At 38.6% G+C, this 25,422-nt stretch overlaps 1 protein-coding gene across 3 annotated transcripts in view; it reads right to left on the bottom strand.

The window, feature by feature from the left end:
- Positions 1-25,422, bottom strand: part of RPRD1A (regulation of nuclear pre-mRNA domain containing 1A) — a 74,076-nt gene that overhangs the window by 32,103 nt on the left and 16,551 nt on the right. For 2 of the 3 annotated variants that reach the window (XM_015121722.3, NM_001260968.1), the window contains 5 exon segments: positions 9,834-9,963; positions 7,142-7,248; positions 6,960-7,057; positions 3,936-4,062; positions 3,653-3,828 (listed from right to left, as the gene is read on the bottom strand). In XM_015121722.3, coding sequence (XP_014977208.1) covers positions 3,653-3,828; positions 3,936-4,062; positions 6,960-7,057; positions 7,142-7,248; positions 9,834-9,963 — 638 coding nt within the window. 3 annotated transcript variants of the gene reach the window in all.

Genomic DNA, 25,422 nt, shown 5'->3' with positions numbered 1-25,422 from the left:
ATTTCATAAGGCCATATAGCTGCCATAGTGATTTCTGTGATGAATATGGGCAAAGTAAACTGAAAACTTTCAGAAAATTATTCACAATTCTAGATGGCATTAAGAACATTCATGATTCATGGGAGGAGATAAAATACCAACATTAACAGGAGTTTGGAAGAAGTTTATTCCAATTTTCATGACTGACTTTGTGGGGTTCAAGACTTCAGTGGTGGAAATAACTGTGATCTGCTGCAAATAGCAAGAGAATGAGAAATAGAAGTGGAGCCTGAAGATGCGACTGAATTGCTCCAATCTCATGAAACTTGTTGATGGGGAGTTGCTCCTTATGGATGAGCAAAAAAAAGTGGTTTCCTGAGATGGAATCTACTCCCAGTGGAGGTGAAATGACAACAAAGGATTTACTAGATAAAGCAGTAGCAGGGCTTGAGAAAATTGATTCTAATTTTGAAGGAAGTTCCACTGTAGGCAAAATGCTATCAAATTTACTGCATCCTACAGAGAAATCTTCCAAGAAAGAAGTCAATTGATGCAGCAAACTTTATCACTGTTAATAAATTGCCACAGCCACCCCATCCTTCAGCAATCACCACCCTAATCAGTCAACAGCCATCAATATCGAGGCAAGACCCCCACTAGCAAAGAGGATGACTACCAGAAGGCTCAGATGATTAATTTTTAGCAATGAAGTATTTTTAACTAAGATATACACATTTTTACGTGTAATGCTAATGCAAACTTAGACAACAGTAAAGTGTAAACATAACTTTTGTATGTACTAGGAAACAACGTCAAAATCAAAATGTCATTTTAATTATCCTATTCATGTATGCCTTCCAAGACAATAAGCTAACCGAACAACAGTTTATACAATACTTTCAACTTCGGAATGGTAACTGATTCCTATAGCAATCCCTAACATAAATAAATGTAAACTAAATTTATTAATAGTCTATTTTAACAGTTATCTGCTGTATGTGTGCGTGTGTGTGTGTGACGGAGTCTCGCTCTGTCGCCCAGTCTGGAAGGCAGTGATGTGATCTCAGCTCACTGCAACCTCCACCTCATGTTGGCCATGCTGGTCTTCAACTCCTGACCTCAAGTGATTCGCCCAGCTCAGCTTCCCAAAGTGATGAGATTACAGGCGTGAACCACCACACCCGGCCCAACAGTTATCTGCTTCTGCTTGTAACCAACTATAGTCAGAAGTTTTAAAAATAATGATTAATGATTTCTTAAAACACAAATTTTAAACCACTTCATGTTTTCATTCATTACACATGCTTTAATAATGGCTTCCTTAAGAAATATGAAATGGCCAATTCCTGAATTGATACTTTAAATTTATGTTCCATTTTCAAAAAAGCAGCAACTAATGATACATCAGTATCTGGTCAATCACAGTTAATGCTCAAAGTTACACAGTAGATGAAAATTATTTGATGGTATCACAGCTGATTCAGAAAATATAAATCTTCGCCTCTCAGTCTCAACTTCAAAGTGATGCCACCTACTTGGTACAAAAAAGTCTAAGTATCTCAAATCATTTCCACATCTTCTACAAAGGAATAACAGTTCTAAGTGATAATTTACAAAGAGTTCTGTGGAATAACTTTCAAGTTTATTTCTCTACTTGTAAAGAGTATTTCTTTACTTGTTAAAAAAACAGCTGAACATAATTGAGGTGATTTCTTCTTTATAATATAAAAACCAGTTATGCAGAATAACAACAATAAAAGTTCCTAGAAAGCTTTATTTCAAGACAATAATTACCTCTGAGGAGAGAGGGAGGAGAAAAAGTTGGAAAAATAGGGCTTTAGCATTTGCTGTAATCTTAGATTTAAGTAAAAACAGGAAGCAAATGTGTCTTTTTGATGAAGTGCACTGGCTCTGGAAGCAGATTCTCTGGGTTCCAAACAACTCACTAGCTCTTTGTGACCTTAGGCAAGTTAACCTCCCTGCGCCTCAGTTCTGTATCTATCAAATGTGGATAATACATCCTGCTGTATAAGATTAAATGAGTGGATTATGTGAAGGGCCGAGAATAGTACCTGACACATGAATGTTAACATTATTATTATCATCAGCCTCATTACCTATGACTGTTATTATCATCAGCCTCATAATCTATGACTGCCAACTATGAAATGTGGCTGGAAGGCACTGGGAAAAGAGGGGATTATGGGGAGTGGCATCTGATCTATTTTCTACAGTTACACTTCAAATATAAGTTCTATTTTTGTAAACAGTGACAAAAGACTATCATCATAAGTGAGAAAGTATAAAGAAGAATAAAGTTACAGTCTTCTCTTCAATTTTCAAAAACATGAGACAATACAGGCTTTGGGGGTTGATATTTATTTTTAGCAGGAAGAATACACTAATGGTGATGACATCGTTAGAAGATACGCCCATGTCCAATATCTGCAACAGAAGCTCAATAGAAGTTAAAGAAACCGTACTGAAACACTAAAGACAAAAATTGTATGACATTACTTACCCTTAATTCTGTGGACAATAAAACAAGTAACACTATGTTTAAGATTGAGGTTTCATCACAAGGTGAAATACTGGCAAGTCAATTATCAAATTCATCTTTTTAAGAAAACCATCTTTTCCTTTCCATGTAGAAGTGGGCAACATCTTCAAAGGTAGAGCATAGTGCCCGCCAACAATTATCATCTGAGGGTATTTACATGAGCAGAGAAGGAGTAAATTGAAAAGGAGTAGTGCTAACTTGAGAGCCAGGAATTTGAGGTGGGAATAATTAAGTAGCAGCTCTCATTGGTAGCAATGGCAATCTAATCTAAGCACCATTTTTGGCACAATTAGAGACTGCTGAATCAATAACTAAATACGAATAAAAATAACTTAATGGGGTAGTACCATGACATTCCTACAGATTTACAGTGAGCTTTCTGTAAATAAAGGGATTCAAATAAGAAATTCTCCTACATATTATTACAATAAGAAATTGCCACAGCAATACAAGTTAAACAAGAACTCATCAACTAAAAGATTTTTTTTACATAAAACCAAATCTGGCTCATGTATCCCTAACAATTGCTACTCTAATTAAAGGAAATATGAGCATGTTTTTTTTTTTTTTATTATCTCCTGCACTCCCAGATTTCTCATCAGCAGTACTAATTATTACTTAATTTACAGGAGCAATGAATTTCTACCTAAGGGTGTGAGCCGGGAGTGGGGCTGAGAACACGTAAGCATTAGAATCGGTGGGTGGAATTAAGTGAGTAATTTAAAGAATTAATGGTGTACCTAAAAGACTACATCTTCTCAAAACAGAAACTAAATAAATCCTACAAGTTACTGCCACCTGCTATTTTCCTATTATTTCTGTGATAGATAAGGGTTAAATTGATAAGACAAATTACAGTTGCATGGAATTTCACAAGAATAATTTTTAAATGCAACCAATTTTGCTAATTCCAAATTTCTAAGTTTACTTGCAAGGTTAATTTTGTTCAAGTAGAAGAAAAACCATTAATACAAGGAGAAGCTTACCTAGGCTACTGCCTAAAAAGGTCTATGTTAAAAAATGCAAAATGTGCATATAGATTAAAATATTTAAAAATTCCTAACAAAAAGTAAATTAAATAAATAAGCACTAAAGAAGAAAAAGGTTACGCACTTCCAATTTATGCTCTTTCTCTGCAAGGGCTTCCTTTTGACAACGAAGAAAATCTGCTAACATTCGAGTGAGTTGCTTCCTATCATCTATTTCTGCCGCCAATCTGCCATTGTAATCTGCCAGCAACATACACGCATCCTCTACCATTTTGGAAAGCCTTTCTCCAGATTCTTTATCTAAGAGAAGCACAGGATAATAAAATATTATACAACAAAAACAATGACATATGCTGTTCTCTCATCCAACTCCCAAAAAAGTTCTGGATCACATTTTCTTTTCTTACCTGTTATTTTATCTAATAGAGATACTTCTTGGACTTCAACAGGTAAAGAAGCTATCCTCTGATGAACTGCTGCATCACCTGAGGCTGCATTTTCTAGATCTTGTAATGCTCTAACGAGATCTAGAGTCTAAAAAGTACACAACTTCAGAACCAAAACAAATTAAGTTTAAACAAGTGCAAAAGACTTCAATTTCATATTTTTTCATCCCTATGGGCTATTTACTAGCACAAAGCTTCTAATATAAACTGCTTTTGAAGACAATCAATTTCTTTTATATATTAAGAAAAAAGGAAGCTATACTATGTTAGGTGTTGAAAATATAAACAAGGCCCTAGACCTTGAAGACAGCTTACTCCAGTGGTAGAGACAGAGTGTAAAAATAATTATCTGAGTACTAAAATGAGGTAAGCAACTGATTTATATGGCAAATACATCAGTGGTAAAAGAGAAGGTAGACTTTAACTTCAACCTAGAGAATACAAGTTTTATGTATGATATATTCATTACATTATCATTGTACACGAGATTTTTTTTAGTATTAAATTGGATATTAGGGAAAGAGGGTTACAAATCATCTACTACAACACAGAAGAGTCTCCCAGATATCATTTCTAAGTGCTGTAATTAAAGCCCAAGAGAAATGTAGTTCCAGAATATGTTCAAATATGATATCTTCAACTACCCAATGGCTTGTTAATAAGATTAAAATATTTCAAAATTCCATAATCTAATGACTAGTATTTACATATTGCTTAACCAGTACTGAAATTATTTTATCATTAAAATATTTTACTTCCACTGTTTTCATATAAGCTATAATTAGGAGGGAAGAGCAACTCTTTGCTGGTGATTTCACAATTCATAGTGTCTATAAAGTTATTCCAAAGAAAAACAATTGAATTTTATTTTACTAGTCTCCACTCTCCAGCCCATCTTTTTCATCTTTCTTTCTTCTTTTAATTTCTAAGACTAGACTCAGAAACACTAGGAAATTATACATACGCTTTAAAAAATATATGATATTAGTAATTCTGCGTATATATAAAGATTTTTAAACTATTCCCTTGAAAAAAATGGTAGCACGTGACAAATGATCAAATGTGGTAGGAATCAATGAAACTAATAAGAAATATACTATCCTACGTGTGCCCACTCATTAGAAGTGTTTAAAATTTCAGTATTTTAAAAAATAATTTCATTGTAAGATATATCCCCTCTACAATTCAAGTGTGCTTAAGAGTAACAACAATTACCAGAAAGCTTGTTTCTCATGTTGCCCCAACTAACTACTATGTTTTAAATCATTCTCAGAAAATTCTAATTGCCTGGAGTTCTAAGAAGAAATCTGGCTTTACTGTCTTGGCAATGCATTGATGCTTTAATTACAACCTGATCTCATCACGCCTTCACAATCCTACATAAGTACATTCTAAGTTCCCAATGCCTGATCAAGGATCCGGTAAGAAAGCACAGTTGTATGAAACAACACTAAGCCTAGTACTTTCTACTAGAGGAGAATGAAATGAGTTTAACTGGATCCTACAAAGAGATTTTAGCCATTCTTACAAAGAATAACACACACAAAAAATGAAAACCACAAAGCTGAATCATTGATAATTAAGCAGCACAACTAATCTAAAAAATGGTCATTATAAAACAAAGAGCAATAGCATTTTATACAAGTATTAGAGAAAAGGCAAATGATTACTTAAAAACATTCCTAAGATATGCAACTGTGGTTACTCTTTCATCAGGGAGAGTGGAAGGAGGCCAGATCCTTTATCTAGAACTCAGGCAAAACACTGTTCATGGAATCATGAGGCTCTTAGCCAAAAATGATTTTCTGTCATAAGTTATTACCAAATAGGAAGAGACATAACTCTTAGCGTTTGGTTGTTCCAAATGTTACGTTTTTATCACTTTTCTATTCAAGCTCTTGTCCATAGTGGCCAGCGGGCTTCAGCATTCCTCTCACTGAACAAACAGGTAGGCTGACTCAGGTCCTGGCCTTGGTCTCATTCCTTCTGCTTCTCCAGTACTCAGACTAATATAAATCCACAGTTACAGGTAGTAATTGATTGTATTTTTTTTCAAGCTCCATTTATGGGGGAAAGAGCTCCTCCAAGCCTCTGATTTTATTCAGTGAATTTGGGTCCAGTCCTCTCACTCCCACGGAGCACTGTGAGTTCCTGTTGTCCTTGTGAGTTCCTGTGACCCTAGAGGATACTAATTTCTGGCAACCCCATGTCTGCTTCTGGACCAGGGCTCAGCAGGAGCCAGGTTTTGTCTCACCGCACTCAGCCACTCTAACACTACTTTTTACATTTAAAAACAAAAATACTTAAAGGGGCAGTGTTTATGTCCAAGAATGAAAATTTTAGTGTACATAAATCATACATGGGCCGGGCACAGTGGCTCATGCCTATAATCCCAGAACTTTGGGAGGCCAAGGCAGGAGGATCACTTGAGGCCAGGAGTTCAAGACCAGCCTGGCCAACATGGTGAAACCCTAACTCTATTAAAAATACAAAAATCAGCTGGGCTTGGTGGCTCATGCCTGTAATCCCAGCTATTTGGAAGGCTGAGGCAGGAGAATCACTTGAACCCGGCAGGCAAAGGTTGCAGTGAGCCAAGATAGTGCCACTGCACTCTAGCCTGGGTACAGAGTGAAACTCCATCTCAAAAAAAAAAAAAAAAATCATAACAAAATAGGCATGTTTTATTTTTAAAAGCATCTGTTTAAGTAGCTGAAATCTCACCATATCTAACCATGCTTGGCAGTTAAAAATCCTCTTTCTATGCAAAATATGATTTCTATGCAAAATATACAATATATACAATATACAACATACTACATACTACATTAATTTGTTAATCAGGAAATAAGAGATATTCATGTGGCTTCTTTCTTATACCCAAAAGTATAATAGAAATCAATTTACAAAAGTGAAACAAAATTAATAAAGCTTGGTGGCAACATGAAGTAGAAGTCTGTAACTCTTTTAACAGGGTAAAACTTCTACCTGTGGTGGTTCACTTGGAGATCCCAGAGAGGAACAGTTTTCATTTTCATCCACCTTTATCTGTTCATAAGTTCGCTTCCTAGGCTTCTTATCACCATCTGAAATGAAAGAACATTTAAGTTTTAATGAAGAATACATTTTAATGAAGAGATCAAGATAAGAGATCAGGATTCTACACTTACACAGAGCTTGTTTAAGTTGTTCCAACACGTCATTTTCATAAACAGACCTTTCTTCCCAAATAGATAACACTCTTCCAAGGTGCTTCTTACAACTTTCATCAGTTTCACTAAAAAAAACAACAAAAAAAAGAAAAATGTTAACAGTAAAAATACATAGTGCTATTAAAAAGGTAATGGTAACTTTAAAGATAATCAGACATTCATTCCCTAGAAAAAAACTGTCCAAATATCTACTTAGCATCACTATGTGGCCAGCAGTTCAAAAGTGAAGTGATCAAGACATACTGCTTGCTTCTAGTAAACATTTTATAAACATATTATTAAACAACCAAAAAAAGTTTAAACTGTAAAAGTTTTAGTACTGGCTACTAGGGATTTTCCTATCCTAATGGGGGCTAGACATAGGGCTAAGGAAGATTTCTAATAGATAATTTTTTAATTTACTCAACAAATATTTATTGATCCAGTTACTATCTTTGACATGGAGATACAAACGCAGCTTACAGCAGCTGTTACTTTATAAGTATCACAAAAAAGAACAAAGTGCTTAAGACAGACCTGGCCCAGTTTAAGAGATACCCGGAAGAGTATTTAAGGAAATGATACTGAATTTGAGATCTTAAGACTAGACATATGGGGAAATGAAAAACAGACTACTCCCAACTGTTTCCTATCTCCTTCACTGCTATCACTGTAGACTGAAACACTATTATCTCTTGCTTAGAATTCTGTAGTCTTCTCACGATCTCCCTGCCTCTACTCTTTTACTCTATTCTGTACAAAGCATCCTAATGTAAATCAGGTTATACAGCTCTTGATCCTCCAAGAGCTACCAATCATATCAAAAATAAAGCCAAAATCCTTACACTGGGCCACAAGGTCCACATGCTCTGCTTTCTGGCAATCCCTCAGTACATACTCCCTAATACCATACAAATTTCCTTGCTAAGGTCCTCAAACATGTCCAGCACACAGCTATCTCATTTTTTTTGGCCACATATTCTCTCTGCCTAGAATCCTTTCTGCCTAGTCAAATGGCTCATTTCATCCCTTCCTTTGGTCTTTGTTCAAATGCCACCTTCCCCAAATTGTTGTTCTTTATCTCATCACATAACTGAGCACCCTCATACCATCTAGTTCCTTCCCTGCTTTGTATCTCTTGCTAGCATTTGTCATCTGACATTATGCATTCACTCATCTATCTACTTATTACCTTTGTCATCCACTGAAATGCAGGCTCCAGTAGACCAAACTTTGGCTTGGTCACTACTACTCAGGGTTTTTGCATATAGTAGGCAGCCAATAAATATTTTATCGAATTCTAGGGAGGGGCAACATATATATAAGCCTTAAGGCAGAAAGAACTAAAAATTAAGGTTAATTTAGCTTAAACTGTAGACTACAGATTGTGTGGAATAAATGTGAGACAGGAGTCTGGGGACATAGGAGTGCCACAAAGGAACATCTTAAGTCTTGCTCAGGACTTTAGACTTCATCTCTAAAACAAATGGAAACCACTCAAAAGCAAGGAAGTATTATGACCAGCTCTGCAACTCTGTTTAGTTTTCTAAATAAATTAAACAATACTAAAGACTATTGCAATTATACCAAAAAGACATTATGGTAACTAAAAGGGAAAGAAATCCAAAGAACTGAGTCAAGGTGTACTATATGAGATATGGGGAGTGAAGGAGAAAGAAGAGTTTAAAGATAACACAATTTCTTGCACAGGCATCTGGATAAATCGAGTTGCCATTCAGAGTATAAAACCTACGGGAGGGGCAAGTATGGCGGGAAGCAAGGACATAATGAGTTCTGTATCAGACACAGCGAGTCTGAGATGTCTGAAGACGCACACAACTAAAAATGTCAAAAGGCAATTGGGCACACAGGTTTGGAACAAAAAAAATCTGGACTGGAGCATAAAACTATAAATCATTAAAGTGTGGAGAATAATCAAATACATGCAATGTACAAAATTACCCAGAGGGCAAGTAAATAATAGAAACAGGCTGGGCATGGTGGTTCACGCCTGTAATCCCAACACTTTGGGAGGCTGAGGCAGGTGGATCATGAGGTCAGGAGTTCAAGACCAGCCTGGCCAAGATGGTGAAACCTTGTCTCTACTAAAAACACAAAAATTAGCTGGGCGCAGTGGCAGGCCACCTGTAATTCCAGCTATTCGGGAGGCTGAGGTAAGAGAATCGCTTGAATCCGGGCAGCAGAGGTTACAGTGAGCCGAAATTGCACCACTGTACTCCAGCCTGGGCGACAGAGTGAGACTCTGTCTCAAAAAAAAAAAACAACAAAAAATAGAAACAGTACTAAGTGCATATGGAAATATTCGTTACAAGACTGATAGCTATATAAACACACAAATTTTTAATTGTATACCTTCATTCATTTTTAATGAAGTTCATTCCAATATAGGAGTTGGTTCTGGTCTCTTAAAGGAAAGCTGTAATTCAAGTACTGCAACGGCCCGCCTTAGCAACAGTTCAAAAAATATTTTTCCTTCACAGAAGGCATGTAATACATTTATAAATGCCATGTAGAGGGAAGTCTTTTCAAATGAAAGCATCAAAGAACTATATTCCCTATTTTTTATTTTAATAGCTTAAGGCAAATTTTAGTGAAAGGATATATGGTACATTTAAAACAGATTACCTAATACCCAAAACAATGATCATACCTTGAAACATGCTTAAAAGCCTCCACTATAACTGGTGCAAAATCTTTTGTAAACTCTGGTCCCTTCCTCTTGCTGTTCTGTATGACATCATTGGCTAGGTAGAGAAAAGTAAGCTTCCTGTTTGGTTTGGCTGAAAAATAAGAAAAAGTTTAAAATCTACTTAAAACATCTTTACTTGGACAAACTTTCTCAATATCTGAATTAAGCATTTTGAGAACTAAAATAACCCTACTAACCTTATGTATCATTTCAAACCTAGTTTCTCATTTTACTACCAACTAACCAGAGTCACTGCTGCTAACTCACCAGAATGACTAATGTCTATGTAAAAATGCATCTCGGTGACTCCTGTCACCTAAATTTTATCTATCCTGTTACTAAATTTTAGTAAAACCATTACAAACTATAAGAAATACAGTCATTTAAAATAAGATGGTGATTAGTCATGTTATTAAGATGGCACCCTAAATCCTCCATTGAATTTAGGATTGTTTTAATAGACATGTTAATTCAAAATCATTGTTAAGCTACTGTAAAACAACAGAAGAGCATGAAATGTAAAACAGGTTGAAAGAGACATCCCTTCAATCAATTATACAGTTTTTGTTTACGCAACAAATATTTTCCAAGGTAACAGATTAACTGCTAGGGAGAATAAATGGGAAAAGTTAAGATGTTTCTGTCTTTAGAATACATGGCCATAAATTTTAAACTGAATTCATTGCGACAAAAATATTCCCCTACTCACTATGCTCTGTGGGTGTCATCATTTCTCTAAGGAAGTAGACAAGATTTCAACAGTTGTGGGCCAGAGTACATTTTTACTGGTTACAATGTTAAATAGCAGAGTAGTACTGAATATGACTCAAACAAGACTATACATAAGGAAAACAGTGTTGAACATAATCTTTTATACTATTATTACATTTTACTAGAATTAAACTTGAATCACTCAACGTAGTACAGTCATATTCAGAAGCATTATACCCTGTGGCATCCATAGTACAACGCTGTAGGAAACTTATGGTCAGGACCAATTATGCAGTATCCTATTGATGTGGGCGATCTCATTGGATTTAAGACAAAAATTTTGATCAGGCTACATGTGGTCTTCTAGATGTTAAGAATTCAATTTACAAATTTAAGTATTCGACATATTAAAAAGTCACCTCTGAGTTCACATCATTCTTGAGGTACAACCAGAAGCCCAACCTTCTCACATACTGTCACAACTGATCAAACTTTACAAAACCTGTGCCATGCCACTGTATAACCTGGTTTGTCTGTTTAAACTGCTGTCTACCACTTTTCCTGCTTTTGAAAGTTGCTGGCATGGAATAAAGATAAGAAGAGATGGCAATAACAGAGAACAACTTGTGGTTTTCAGGCTCCTTATCTGGTTAGATAAACCACAGTGTGTAACTGGTTAAGGTATCAGGACCCTTTCATAACATTCAGTCCTGTCTCTTTTTTACCCATCCCTGCCCTCTCAATCTCACCCACAAAATAGGTTGGTATTATTCAATCCAGGTTTTTGCCTTCCCAGTGTCAAATGAGTTTAGAAACTCAAATTTGTATTATCTAATTGGGAGGTTGCCTGCAATACTTTTGAATGGGTACCTGAACAAACGGAATCCTTTCACTGCTCTTTTACTATGTGCTACACACTATTCCAAGCACTTTACATATATTATCTCACTTAATCCTAACAATATGTCTCTATTTGGCAGTTGAACAAAGTCAAAAACGTTATTTGCCCCCAGGGAAATAATGAGGAAGAGATCAGCCAGGATTGGAATCCAAAAAGTCCAACAGCCAAGCAAATCCCTCTTAACAACTAGACCATGCTTCCTGTCATAATTAAAAGGGCATGTTAACCTTTTGAGAATCAAAAGTAGCAACTCAAAAGAAGAAAAAGATAAAACAATGCAAAACAAATAGTAGCAACTCAAAAATATTTTACAGCGTTAGCAGCATTATTCACAATAGCCAATAGGTAAGAGCACTGATCAATGAACAAACAAAACGTGAATTATATATTCAATAAAGTATTATTCAGCCTTATAAAAGAAGGAAATGTTGACACCTGTTACAACATAGATGAATCTTGAGGACATCATGTCAGGTGAAATAATCGAGTCACGAAAAAAGACAAACGACTGTCTGTTCTACTTATTGGAGGTAGTCAAATTCATAGAAAAAGAGAGTAGAAGGGTAGTTGCCAAAGGCTGTGGGAATGGGAGGAGAATGGGAAATTATTAATGGGTACAGAGTTTCAGCTTTGCAAAATGAACAGTTCTGGAAACTGGCTACACAACAATATACTTAATACTACTGGACTGTACACTGAAAAAATGAAGATGGCAAATAATATTTATTACCACAAAAACAAAAAACCTCAGGTTTTTTTTTTTTTTTTTGAGACGGAGTCTTGCTCTGTCGCCCAGGCTGGAGTACAGTGGCACGATCTCTGCTCACTGCAAGCTTCGCCTCCCAGGTTCACACCATTCTCCTGCCTCAGCCTCCCAAGTAGCTAGGACTACAGGCGCCCGCCACCACGCCCGGCTAGTTTTTTGTATTTTTTTTTTTTTAGTAGAGATGGGGTTTCACTGTGTTAGCCAGGATGGTCTCGATCTCCTGACCTCGTGATCCGCCCACCTCGGTCTCCCAAAGTGCTGGGATTACAGGCGTGAGCCACCGCGCCCGGCCAGTGTTTTTTTTTTTTTTTTGAGACAAGGTCTCGCTGTCTCCCAGACTAAAGGCTCACTGCAGCCTCGACCTCCTGGGCTCAAGCAATCCTCCTGCCTCAGCTTACCAAGTAGCTGGAACCACAAGGGCATGCCACCATGCCTGGCTAATTTTTTTTTAACTTTTTGTAGAGATAAGGTCTTACTTCGTTGCCCAGGCTGGTCTTGAACTCCTGGGCTCAAGTGACCCTCCTATTTAGGCCTCCCAAAGTGCTGGGATTACTGGTGTGAGCCACTGTGCCTGGCCCTAGAATGTTTTTTAAATTCATGGGTTAATTTCTCAAAGAATCCAGAATTGTTTTTACAATATACACTAAAATAAAAATTTACAAGATTTAAAAATATATTTACCATTGTTTTCCAAAGGACAAATTCCATATTAGATGATTGAGCATAGGGTCCAAATACCAAGATACTATTTTTGCTTTTATCCTTGTAGAACCAAGCAAAAATATGAAAAATACCCAGCAATCATCACAACTTATGCCCTTCCCTAAATTTTCAGTGAATGAAATTTACTTCCATTTAAAATTATGTGTCCCTATACATACAACAAATAATTAATGGTGGTAATCACAACAAGCAATGTAAGAAAATTACAAAAAAAAATGTCAAATGAATTTTGGTATTTTTAAAAATAACAGAGCCATAAATTGTTATTAAAAGAAAAACAGAAAGCTAACAGAAAGGAAAAACAAACCATTTCATAATTCCTCAAAGAAATGCCACTGTTGGCAACAAAGAATATAAGACTAAATGACAGGTCTGACCTAGTTAATTCCTATATTTCCGTTGCTCATGGGGTTCCTTCCAAAAACACCTGTTTTCCAAACCTTCCATTCAATTTAAATAGCATTTATTATTTTAATGTTTTCCATGTACCAGGTACCACTCTAAGTACAGACTAAAATTAACCTTTCCTGTTCAATCAGGAGTTTGCAAGTTTCATACAAATTGGCAGATGATAGGTCACATCACTAAAATGTTAGTTCTTTTTTCTCCTTTATTTTTTCTCCCCATGAATATATCACAGCAACACAGAAACAATCATAAATAATATATATTTGTGATATGGTTTGGCTGTGTCCCCATCCAAATCTCATCCTGAATTATGGTTCCCATAATCCCATGTGTTATAGGAGGAACCAGGTAGGAGATAATTGAATAATGGGGGCAGCTACCTCCATGTTTTTCTCATGTTAGTGAGTTCTCATGAGATCTGATGGTTTTATAAAGGGCTTTCCCCCACTTCACTCTGTACTTCCTGCCGCCGCCATGTCAAGAAGGACGTGTTTGCTTCCTCTTCTGCCATGATTGTAAGTTTCCTGAGGCCTCCCCAGCCCTGAAGAACTGTGAGTCAATTAAATCTATTTCCTTTATAAATTACCCAGTCTCAGGTATTTCTTCATAGCAGCATAAGAACAGACTTATACAGTAAACTGGTACCAGGTAGTGGGGTACTGCTGTAAAGATACCTGAAAATGTGGAAGTCACTTTGGAACTGGGTAACAGACAGAGGTTGGAACAGTCTGGAGGCCTCTGAAGACAACAGGAAGATGTGGGAAAGTTTGGAACTTCCTACAGACTTGCTGAATGGCTTTGACCATAATGCTGATAGTGAAGTAGACAATGAAGTCCAGGCTGAAGTGGTCTCAGATGGAGATGAGGAACCTGTTGGAAACTGAAATAAAGGTGACTCTAACTACGCTTTAGCAACAAGACTGGTGACATTTTGCCCCTGTCCTAGAGATCTGTGGAACTTTGAAGTTGAAATAGATGATTTAGGGTATCTGGTGGAAGAAATTTCTAGGCAGCAAAGCATTCAAGTGATTTGGATGCTCTTAAAAGCATTCAGTTTTAGGCATTCACAAAGATATGGTTTGGAATTGGAACTTATGTTTAAAAGGCAAGTGGAACATACAAGTTGGGAAAATTGGCAGCCTGAGGATGCAATGGAAAAGAAAATCCATTTTCTGAAGAGAAATTCAGGCGGGCTGCAGAAATTTGCAAGCAACAAGGGGTCAAATGTTTATCCCCAAGACGATGGGGAAGTCTCCAGGGCATGTCAGAGACCTTCATGGCAGCCTCTCCAATCACAGGCCCACAGGCCAAGGAGGAAAAAATGGCTTCCTGAGCCAGGCCCAGGGACTTGTCGCTTTGGGCAATCTCAGGATTTGGTGTCCTGCATCCCAGCTGCGCGAGCTCTAGCCGTAGCTAAAAGGGGCCAGGGTACAGCTTGGGCCATTATTTCAGAGGGTGCAAGCCCCAAGCCTTGGTGAGTTCCAAGGTGGTGTTGGGCCTGTGGATGCACAAAAGGCAGTAACTGAGGTTTGGGAACCTCCACCTAGATTTCAGAGGATATATGGAAACACCTGGATGTCCAGGCAAGTCTGTTGCAGGGGTGGAGCCCTCATGGAGAACCTCTACTAGGGCAGTGCGTAGGGGAAATATGGGATTAGAGTTCCCACATGGGGTCCCCAGAGGGCACTGCCTAGCAGAGTTCAAGAAGAGGGCTACTGTCCTCCAGATCCCAGAATAGTAGATCCACCGACAGCTTGCATTCGTGCCTGGAAAAGCCACAGGCAGTCAACATCAGCCCGTGCAGGAGCTGCCCAAGGCAGTGGGAGCCCACCCCTTGCATCACCATGCCCTGGATGTGAGACAGAGAGTTAAAGGTGATTTTGGAGCTTTAAGGTTTAATGGCTGCCCTGCTGGGTTTCGGAGTTGCGCGGGGCCTATATACCCCTTGTTTTGGACAATTTCTCCCTTTTGGAACAGGAGCATTTACCCAATACCTATGATACCCCCATTGTATCTTGGAAGTAACTAATTTGTTTTTTATTTTACAGGCTCATATGTGGAAGGGACTTGCCTTATCTCAGGTGAGACTTTAGACTTGGACTTTTGAGTTAATCCTGGAATGAGTTAAGACTTTGGGGGACTGGTGGGAAAGCATGATTGGTTTTGAAATGTGAGAAGGACATGAGACTTGGGAGGGGCCAGGGGTGGAACGATATGGTTTGGCTGTGTCCCCACCCAAATCTCATGTCAAATTGTAATCTCCACATGTCAGGGGAGGGGCCTGTCTCAGGTATTTCTTCATAGCAGCATGAGAACAGACTAATACAGTAAACTGGTACCAGGTAGTGGAGTACTGCTGTAAAGATATCTGAAAATGTAGAAGTCACTTTGGAACTGAGTAACAGGCAGAGTGGGTGCCATGACAATAAGTTTCCTGAGGCCCCCCCGGTCATGCAGAACTGTGAGTCAATTAAATTTCTTTTCTTCATCAATTACCCAGTCTCACATAGTTGTATATAGCAATGTGTGAGGAGACTAATACAATCACCTAAAAAGTTGAGCACATCCCCCAGAAGGGGCATGGTAATAAAAGTTCAGTTCATCACATAACCAGGAGACAGTTATAAAACATACCACAAACAATTCAACTAAAAGATCAATTACCAAGCTTCAAAAAGAAATCAGAGTATGCACTATTAAACAATATGAAGCAGACTTAGTGAAAGGATTAAAACATCATCTCTAGTTCCACTAATTCATAATCAGTTCCTAGTTTTAGTTGTTCATAATGGTAGAAAGTGGTAGAAGTGGTGTTACCTATTTTCTTACATTGTAGATACCTTATGTATACTCATTTTTATATGCTGCACGATATCATAATCTAATTAATCATCCATGGTTTATGAAGATTGAATTTAAAACTACAGTAGATGGCAATGCTGATAAATACAATAAACAGCCAAAATCCTGTTATCTATAAACATAAGAACCATCGTTCCGAGGGAAACCTTCTATATGGAAAGCAGCAGCAGGAAATTGAATAAGGAAACACACACACACACGCATGCACACATGCACATATACACACACAAAAAAATATGTACATGTACATATACACACACATACATATCAATGGGAGGAATGAGCATTACTGCAGGTCTTGTACAAGGAAATCAGGAGAAAAGTCATTTTGAAAAAAAAATCTATTAAAGATTTATTAACAATTACTGGACATCCTCCTCTATTTCCCTGGTAAAATGAATGACTATAGACTAGAAAAAGGTTCTATATATCCTGCTTATATAGTATATACATATTAAATCCTCAAATTTTAAGTATAATTTAATTATCTTCTCTAAGTTTGAGTTGGGTGGAACTATAAATGCATTTAACTAAAGGATAATTATAAATGATTAAGGTCTCATGCCACTCATACACTCAACAAATAATTACTTGGTATCTACCATTCACAGACACTGCATTAGCTACTACGAATAAAAGACGACTCAACAGTCAAGTTGATAAAAGCCTACTTAAGTCTTATGTGTAAATGTGTGATGAAGCATTAGTGAAAAGAATATCCTTGGCAGAAAGAAGCTCCGCTCATGACCTAATGAATGCACTGTACATTATATATGAGGGAATAATGAAGTGTAAAGCTGGAAAGAAAGGAAGACTTAAACTAAATATCAAGCTAACAAGTGTTTCAGCTTCATTTTGTAAACAAAAAGAGAAGTATTGAAGTTTTAATTTGGGAGCAGGGGCGTACAGGAGGAGATCCTGAGGTACATTAGGAAAACTAGAAGTAGGTAACACTGAACACTAAGAATACTGCAATAGGCAAGGAAAGAAGAAAGAATTCAAAACTAGAGTTGTGATAACAGGAATTTTGCCTTTCATTTTTCTATGTAGTACCTCCTTTCCCACATCTAATCACCCCTAAAAATTTCTAAGCTTTTTAGGGAAGTGGTACTTACACAGAAGAAAAGTGTTTTTATTAACTTACAGTAAATTCCTGTTTGACAAAATCTCCAATTGGAATTTCTCTTTTGTTGTACCTCCATTCTAAAAGGAAGCAATTAACAAGAAAATATTTACTACACCTTTTAGAGTTAAATAGTTCTTTACAGTAACTGTCTTTCAGAATGAACCAGAAACACTGCTCAATTTCAGGTGAAAAAAAAGAATTCCACATAAGGGTTTAATGCAGAACACTACATTAAGTATCTTGAAGTTGAGTGAAATTCAAATGTGAATTGAAGAAAGGTTTTCTGCATAGTCTCAAAAATACTAGAAAAATTAATCAAAAATAACTTGTTCCTAACTTTCTGGATAATCTTCGGGTTTTCTCAATTATCACCTATACCAGCTCCATTTATAAAAATGTTTTTAAATAATAAATTTTTTCATTAATAATCTCCACATACCTCTCCTGAAACCAAGGAGTTAATTATGTAGCATTTCCTATTATGTATGGCTTTTAAAAGGCCCTAAACTTATCTTCCATCTTATAGAACCCTTTTCTCCGAATTCCTTGGTATCCTCATGCTCTTTTAAGTCCTACTACAGTAATCACTCTCCCCACAGCAGGGCTATCTCCAACTTACTAGACTCTCTCCCAACTAAACCCTGTTTCTTTTAGTTCAGAAAAGCATGGAGATGGATCTAATTCAGTTCCTTAACCCTGAGATAATTTTATACCTAAGCATTCATTTTAAAAATGTAGTGCAACAAACAAATTAAAAACACACGTTTGTGGAAATCAGCATTTTCTGAGGCAAAAAAAGAAAGGGCTGTGCTGTGCAGACTTGTATCCTGAGAGTGTTTCTCTGAACCTGTTTCCAAAACAACTTCAAGACTTTTCCTTCTGCCTGTGGCATTGTGGGGAAGACATGTTCCTATGGATGGATAGGTGGTTGTAAGCCAAAAACTGCTTTAAGTCAGTCAACATCTTTGTCACAGAAAGCATATAATCAATAGATGATTCTTCAATGGATTCTATCTGTCCCAGACAGGACAAACAGTTCAGTCAGACACAGCTGGCTGCTTCTCCACAGCAGAGGTGGGTGAAAAGTGGGTAGAGGTGATGTACTCCTGTACTACTGCCAGGAGGTCTCAGATTTGGCAGCCTATTCCTTGGAAGAGTTCAGGTTCACATTTCAAATTACACAATAGGGACTGATCCTGTCAATTCTTGCTTACAAGCCTTTGAAGATTTTCTACCATTCTCCAGACAACATTTTAAAATCCTTAATATGCACCAAAGGCCTTAAACAAAGAGGTCTCCACCATCTACACTACTCTTCACATCCAACACTATCCTCCAACTTCCCCAACTCCTACCATACTTTAGACCTCAGTTAAATGGGTTCCTCCAGTTTTCCCTGACCAACAAGACCACACAGGTTAGGCAGCCGTGAGATGCTTTCATAGCACTCCACACTACTTCTATGGCACATCTACCCTAACTATAATTATTTTTATTTCATGTAGTGCTTCCCAACTAAACTAAGTTCCACTGAGAACAATGACTGTCAAATCTACCAAAATCAAACCCAACAGCTAGCTCCTAATTTGATCAACGTTTACTGAATACATTTTGGCCTAGACCTGTGGCTTTAATTACTTGTCCCAGTAACTTAGTTTCTGATCATTAACCTCAGCCAGCACAGGAGACAGGAACACATGTAAAATTACACTGCTGTCAGAAACCGCAACAATTTTTAATTCAGATTATGAAAGACAAACTTCCTTAGCACTCTTATTTGTACTTTTTTAACGTATTGAGTTCAACTATTTTCATTTTCCTTCCTTCACTCTACAGTTCTCACGAAGCAATAACTTATAGAAAAACAGTCAAGACATGTGCACAGGAAGTACAAAAACAGAAATGTTAAATAATTAAAACCAACTACCATTTTCAACCTACTAGAGTGACCGACACTAAAGTCTGACACGAACTAAAACTGACAAAAGTATGGGTGAGATGACCAAATTTAGATACCTTCAGACACTGGTGGTTAAATCATAAATTAGTACAACCTCTCAGAAAAACAACTTGGTAATATCTATCAGAATTCAGAAAACGTAATTGCACATAGCTTCTTGACCTTACAAATTTTACTTGTAAGAATTTATCCTATGGATATATTTCTCATAAATGCACAAAGAAATCATTAAGGATATTCACAACAGCATCAAGAAAGAACTGAATAAACCATGGCACATTCATACAATCCACACAATATTCTGCAGCTGTTCAAAAATGAAATAGAGGTTGATGTACTGATATGGAAAAATACCAAAGACATAGTATTAAGTTACACACAAACACAGTAAACAATATCTTTGGGAAAGACCAAGAAGAATCGGGGGGAAGAGGTGGAGTTACCAACAGAGAACTAAGTTATAAAAGAGAAACATATAAATTATACGTTAAATGATTACTCTGAGCCTACATGCTGAAAAAGGCTTCAGCATAGGGCTGGCCTGGTACTCCACCAACTATCTTCGTTGTGTAGGTGCATTTATTCATGGCTTCTCCTGTTTCAATGCTTGGTTAAGGAGAACAAAAGAATATCTAGGTCCAAGCAAAGGAACATCTTTTCCATTCTAAAAAGCCAAAGGAAATTCAAATTGCTGAGAAACTTTCGTAAACAAAATAATTTTTAAAACCTTGGTTTCAGTATACGCAACAAATGAATTATAAAAATCCTGAGATGAATAAACTTCATCCTGGACCATTAGACCACTATAAAATACACTGTCAAGTGGAATACCCATTTATTCACATTACACTTCTAGAATGAAATTGAGACAAACTTTTTTGCTTTTTTACAAATAAATTCAAAGAAATAATACCGACTACAATTTTTATGACCTGAGCATTGTTCTAAAAGTTTATTATGTATCTCATTTAATCTTCAAAACAACCCTACAAGGTAAGTTATTCTCATTTTACCAACCATGAGAGGTGACAACGTGCTAGCAGCCCTCACTCTCAGCGCCTCCTAGGCCTCAGCATCCACTCTGGCAGCACTTGAGGAGCCCTTCAGCCTGCCACAGCACTGTGGGAGCCCCTCTCTGGGCTGGCTGAGGCCAGAGCTGCCTCCCTCTGCTTACAGGGAGGTGTGGAGGGAGAGGCGCTGGCAGGAACTGGGGCTGCACGCTGGCGCTGGCGGGCCACTCCGAGTTGCCACGGTCGCAGGCTCGGTGGGCCCCACCTGGCCGGCTGGCGCCGCCAGCCCAGGGCAGTGAGGGGCTTAGCACCCGGGTCAGCAGCTGCGGAGGTTGCGCCAGGTCCCCCAGCAGTGCTGCCCCGCCAGTGCTGCACTCAAATTCTCGCAGGGCCTTAGCTGCTTCCCCACGGGGCAGGGCTCTGGACCTGCAGCCTGCCATGTCTGAGCTCCCACCCTGCAGTGCGCTCCCGCGCGGCCCGAGCCTCCCCAACAGGCGCTGCCCCCTGTTCCATGGCGTCCAGTCCCACCAACAGCCCAAGGGCTGAGGAGTGCAGGTGCGGCTCGGGACTCGCTGGCAGATCCGCCTGCAGCCCCGGTGCAGGATCCACTAGGTGAAGCCAGCTGGGTTCCTGAGTTGGATGGGGACTTGGAGAACTTTTATGTCTAGCTAGAGAATCATAAATACACCAATCAGCACTCTTGTGTCTAGCTCAAGGTTTGTAAATACACCAATCAGTTCTCTGTATCTAGCTCAAGGTTCGTAAATACACCAATTGGTACTCTGCACCTAGCTAACTCTGTGTCTAGCTAACCTAGTGGGGACTTCCAGAACTTTTCCGTCTAGCACTCTGTGTCTAGCTCAAGGATTGTAAACGCACCAATCAGCACTGTGTCTAGCTCAGGGTTTGTAAATACACCAATCAGGACTCTGCATCTAGCTCAAGCTTTGTAAATACACCAATTGGTACTCTGTATCTAGCTAACTCTGTCTAGCTAACCTAGTGGGGACCTGGAGAACTTTTCCATCTAGCACTCTGTGTCTAGCTCAAGGATTGTAAATGCAACAATCAGCATGCTGTCAAAATGGACCACTCAGCTCTCTGTAAAATAGACCAATCAGCTCTCTGTAATAATTGACCAATCAGCAGGATGTGGGTGGGGCCAGATAAGGGAATAAAAGCAGGCTGCCCAAGCCAGCAGTGGCAACCTCCTCAGGTCCCCTTCCATACTGTGGAAGCTTTGTTCTTTCGCTCTTTGCAATAAATCTTGCTGCTGCTCACTCTTTGGGTCCACGCTGCCTTTATGAGCTGTAACACTCACCGCGAAGGTCTGCAGCTTCACTTCTGACAGCGAGACCATGAACCCACCAGAAGGAAGAAGCTCCAGACACATCTGAACATCTGAAGGAATAAACTCCAGACACACCATCTTTAAGAACTGTAACACTCACCGCGAGGTCCGTGGCTTCATTCTTGAAGTCAGTGAGATCAAGAACCCACCAATTCCGGACACAAAACAATTATTAAAGTACAGCTACCCTTCAACAATAGGGGGTAAAGAGGGTCAACCCCCTGGGCAGTAAAAAACCCATGTATAACTTCTGACTCCCAAAAAACTTAACTACGAATAGACTATCACTGAGCAGAAGCTTTACTGATAACATAAATGACACATATTTTGTATGTTAAACTATATACTGTATTCTGACAATAAAGTAAACTAGAGAAAAGAAAATGTTAAGAAAATCACAGAAAGAAAACATTTATTATTAAGTGGAGGTGTTTTCATCAAAAAGGTTTTCTCTTCGTCATTTTAATGTTGAATAGGCTAACGAGGAAGAGGGGGAAGAGGAGCGGTTGGTCTTGCTGTCTCAGGAGCATAGGAGGCAGAAGGCGTTGGAGGAGGTGGAAGGGAAGGCAAACACACTCATGTAACTTTTACTGAAAAAAATTCACATAGAAGTAGACCTGGGCAGTTCAAACCCATATTGTTCAAAGGGAAACTATAATTAAATGTAAATTACAATGAAATCAATCAGCCCCATACTGTGTCCCTAAAAAACATTTCATTTCAAGCCCCATACTGTGTCCCTAAAAAACATTTCATTAATAAAAGCAGATCAAAGCCGGACATGGGAGCTCACACCTGTAATCCCAGCATTTTGGGAGGCTGAGGTGGGTGGATCACCAGAGGACAGGAGTTCGAGACCAGCCTGGCCAACATGGTGAAACCCCATCTCTACTAAAAATACAAAAATTAGCCAGGCATTGTGGTGCACGCCTGTAATCCCAGCTACTCAGGAGGCTGAGGCACAAGAATCACTTAAACCCAGGAGGTGGAAGTTACAGTGAGCCAAGATCACACCACTGCACTCCAGTCTGGACAACAGAGCGAGACTTGGTATCAAAAAATATAAAAAATAAAATAACTAAATAAAAGCAGGTCAAATCTCACGTACTCTGGCAAATAAAAGCAGGAAATGCACAAAATGTACCAAGGACATCTTGTCATGCTAGAAAGGATAAAGTGATTTTAAAAACTGCAATTGTATCCAAAGGACACAAGCAAACTTCCAAGAGGCTGCCACTGACAAAAGAGCATCAAAAATAATAATAGTCTGAAATACAAACATATAAAAATCCATGAGCTGAAAATGATACTTAAAAAAAGAAAACAGGCCAGGCATGGTGCCTCATGCCTACAATAACAGCACAAAAACAGTTCTGCTCCAGCCAAACACCATAGAAAAAAACTTCTGCCACACCCATACTAGCAAAGAAAACGGTAAGCCTAGACTTCCACCCTCACAGTACTGTAATGTGGAGCTCAACATTCCCACCAGAGTAGTGTCAGAGAAGGCAGAGTAGGGAACCTGGACTTCCAACTCCACTCAGCAATAAGGAAACACTCCCCACTGGGCTGTATCACAGGAGGCCTAGGGGAACAACAAGACTTTCACCATGGTACGGCAGTAATGGGAACATATACTCCTTCTCCCCTCCCCACGGTGTCAGCGGAGACCTACTGGAAAGCCAGAACTTCTACTCGCACACAACAGTACCACAGTACCTCCTTCTCCTGATGAGGCAGTGTCAGAGAAACCTAGTTAAATTAAGATTAAATAAGATCTATCATCTTGGCTAAGCACAGTGGCACATGACTGTAATCTCAGCATTATAGGAGGCCGGGGTGGGTGGACTGCTTGAGTTCAGGACTTCAAGGCCAGGCCGGGGCAACATGGTGAAACCTCGCCTTCAAAAAAAACACAGAAAAATCAGCCAGGCATGGTGACGCATGCCTGTAATACCAGGTATTCAGGAGGCTGAGGTGGGAAGATTCAGAAGGTGGGAGGATTGCTGAGCCTGGGAGGTCATGAAGTGAGGTGCCACAGCAGTTCAGCCTGGGTGACAGAGTGAGAGCCCATATCAAAAAAAACAAACAAACAAACAAAAACCAACAACAACAACCTAGAGTCTCATAACATCCCCAAATCCATTGTATCCATTTAAAAAAAAAAAAATCACCCCATATCAAGAACCAGGAAGATATGAAACAGAATGGGGAAAAACAGCAACAGATCCCAACACAAAGTAGAGAGGTTTACATGATCTTACAGAGACTTTAAAGCAGCCGCTAAGGCTGGGCAACACAATGAGACCCCCATCTCTACAAAAATAAAAATTAAAAAATTAGGCATGGTGGCTCATACCTGTAGTCCCAGCTACTCAGGAGGCTTGCCTGAGCCCAGAGGTTGGAGGTTACAGTGAGCTACAATCACACCACCATACTCCAGCCTGGGCAACAGAGCAAAACCCTGTCTAGAAATAAAAAAATAAATAAAGCAAGCAGCCATCATAAAAATCCTTTATTAACTAGCATATAAAATATGTTGAGGCCGGGCGTGGTGGCTCAAGCCTGTAATCCCAGCACTTTGGGAAGCCGAGACGGGCGGATCACGAGGTCAGGAGATCGAGACCATCCTGGCTAACACGGTGAAACCCTGTCTCTACTAAAAAATACAAAAACCTAGCCGGGCGAGGTGGCGGGTGCCTGTAGTCCCAGCTACTCGGGAGGCTGAGGCAGGAGAATGGCATAAACCCGGGAGGCGGAGCTTGCAGTGAGCTGAGATTCGGCCACTGCACTCCAGCCTGGGCGACAGAGCGAGACTCCGTCTCAAAAAATAAATAAATAAATAAAATATGTTGAAAATACAACATATCAAAAATCTGTGGGGCACAGCTGAAGCAGTGCTGAGAGAAATTCTGAACACTAAAGGTACAAATAGTCTCAAATCAATAATCTGTAATAAGTTCCCACTTCAAGAACCTAGAAAAAGAACAAAATTAACCCAAGCAAGTAAAAGGAATGAAATAATAAAGGCTAGAGCAGAGATCAATGAAAATAAAAACATAAAAATGCAGAAAAAAATTAAGTAAATGAAGCAAAGCACTGGTTATTTGAAAAGATCAATACAACTGAAAAGTTTCTAGCCAGAACGACAAAGAAATAAGAGGGAAGACACAAATTATCAATATCAGGAATAAAACAGGCTATCACTACAGACTTTACAGGCATCCAAAGGATAAAAAGGAAATACTATGAACAACTGTAGGCATATAACTTTGACAACTTAGATAAAATGGACCACTTCCTCAAATAATACAAGCTACCACAACTCACTCAGTATGAAACAGATTTGAATAGCCCTATAACAATTAAGGAAATTGAGTTCTCAATCTTAAAATTCCCCCCAAAAAAATCTCCAGATCCAGATGGTTTCCACCAGAGAATTTTACCAAATGTTTAAAGAATCTTTAAAATTCTACACAATCTCTTCTAGAAAATAGAAGAGGGAACACATCTCAATTCATTTTATGAAGTTAGTGCTATGGCACTCTGATATCAAAACCAGACACAGAACCCAAAAAAAGGAAAACTACAAACCAACAGTCTTCGTTAATACAGATGTACCCATTCCTTTTTTATTTTTTAATAACAGAGTTTCACTCTTGTTACCCAAGCTGGAGCACAATGACGTGATCTGGCCTCACCACTGCCTCAGCCTCCCAGGTTCAAGCAATT

The sequence above is a fragment of the Macaca mulatta genome, chromosome 18 (genome assembly GCF_049350105.2).
Source record: "Macaca mulatta isolate MMU2019108-1 chromosome 18, T2T-MMU8v2.0, whole genome shotgun sequence".
Taxonomy (NCBI): domain Eukaryota; kingdom Metazoa; phylum Chordata; class Mammalia; order Primates; family Cercopithecidae; genus Macaca; species Macaca mulatta.
The sequence above is the reverse complement of the archived record's forward strand: the minus strand, read 5'-3'. Positions and strand labels throughout refer to the sequence as shown.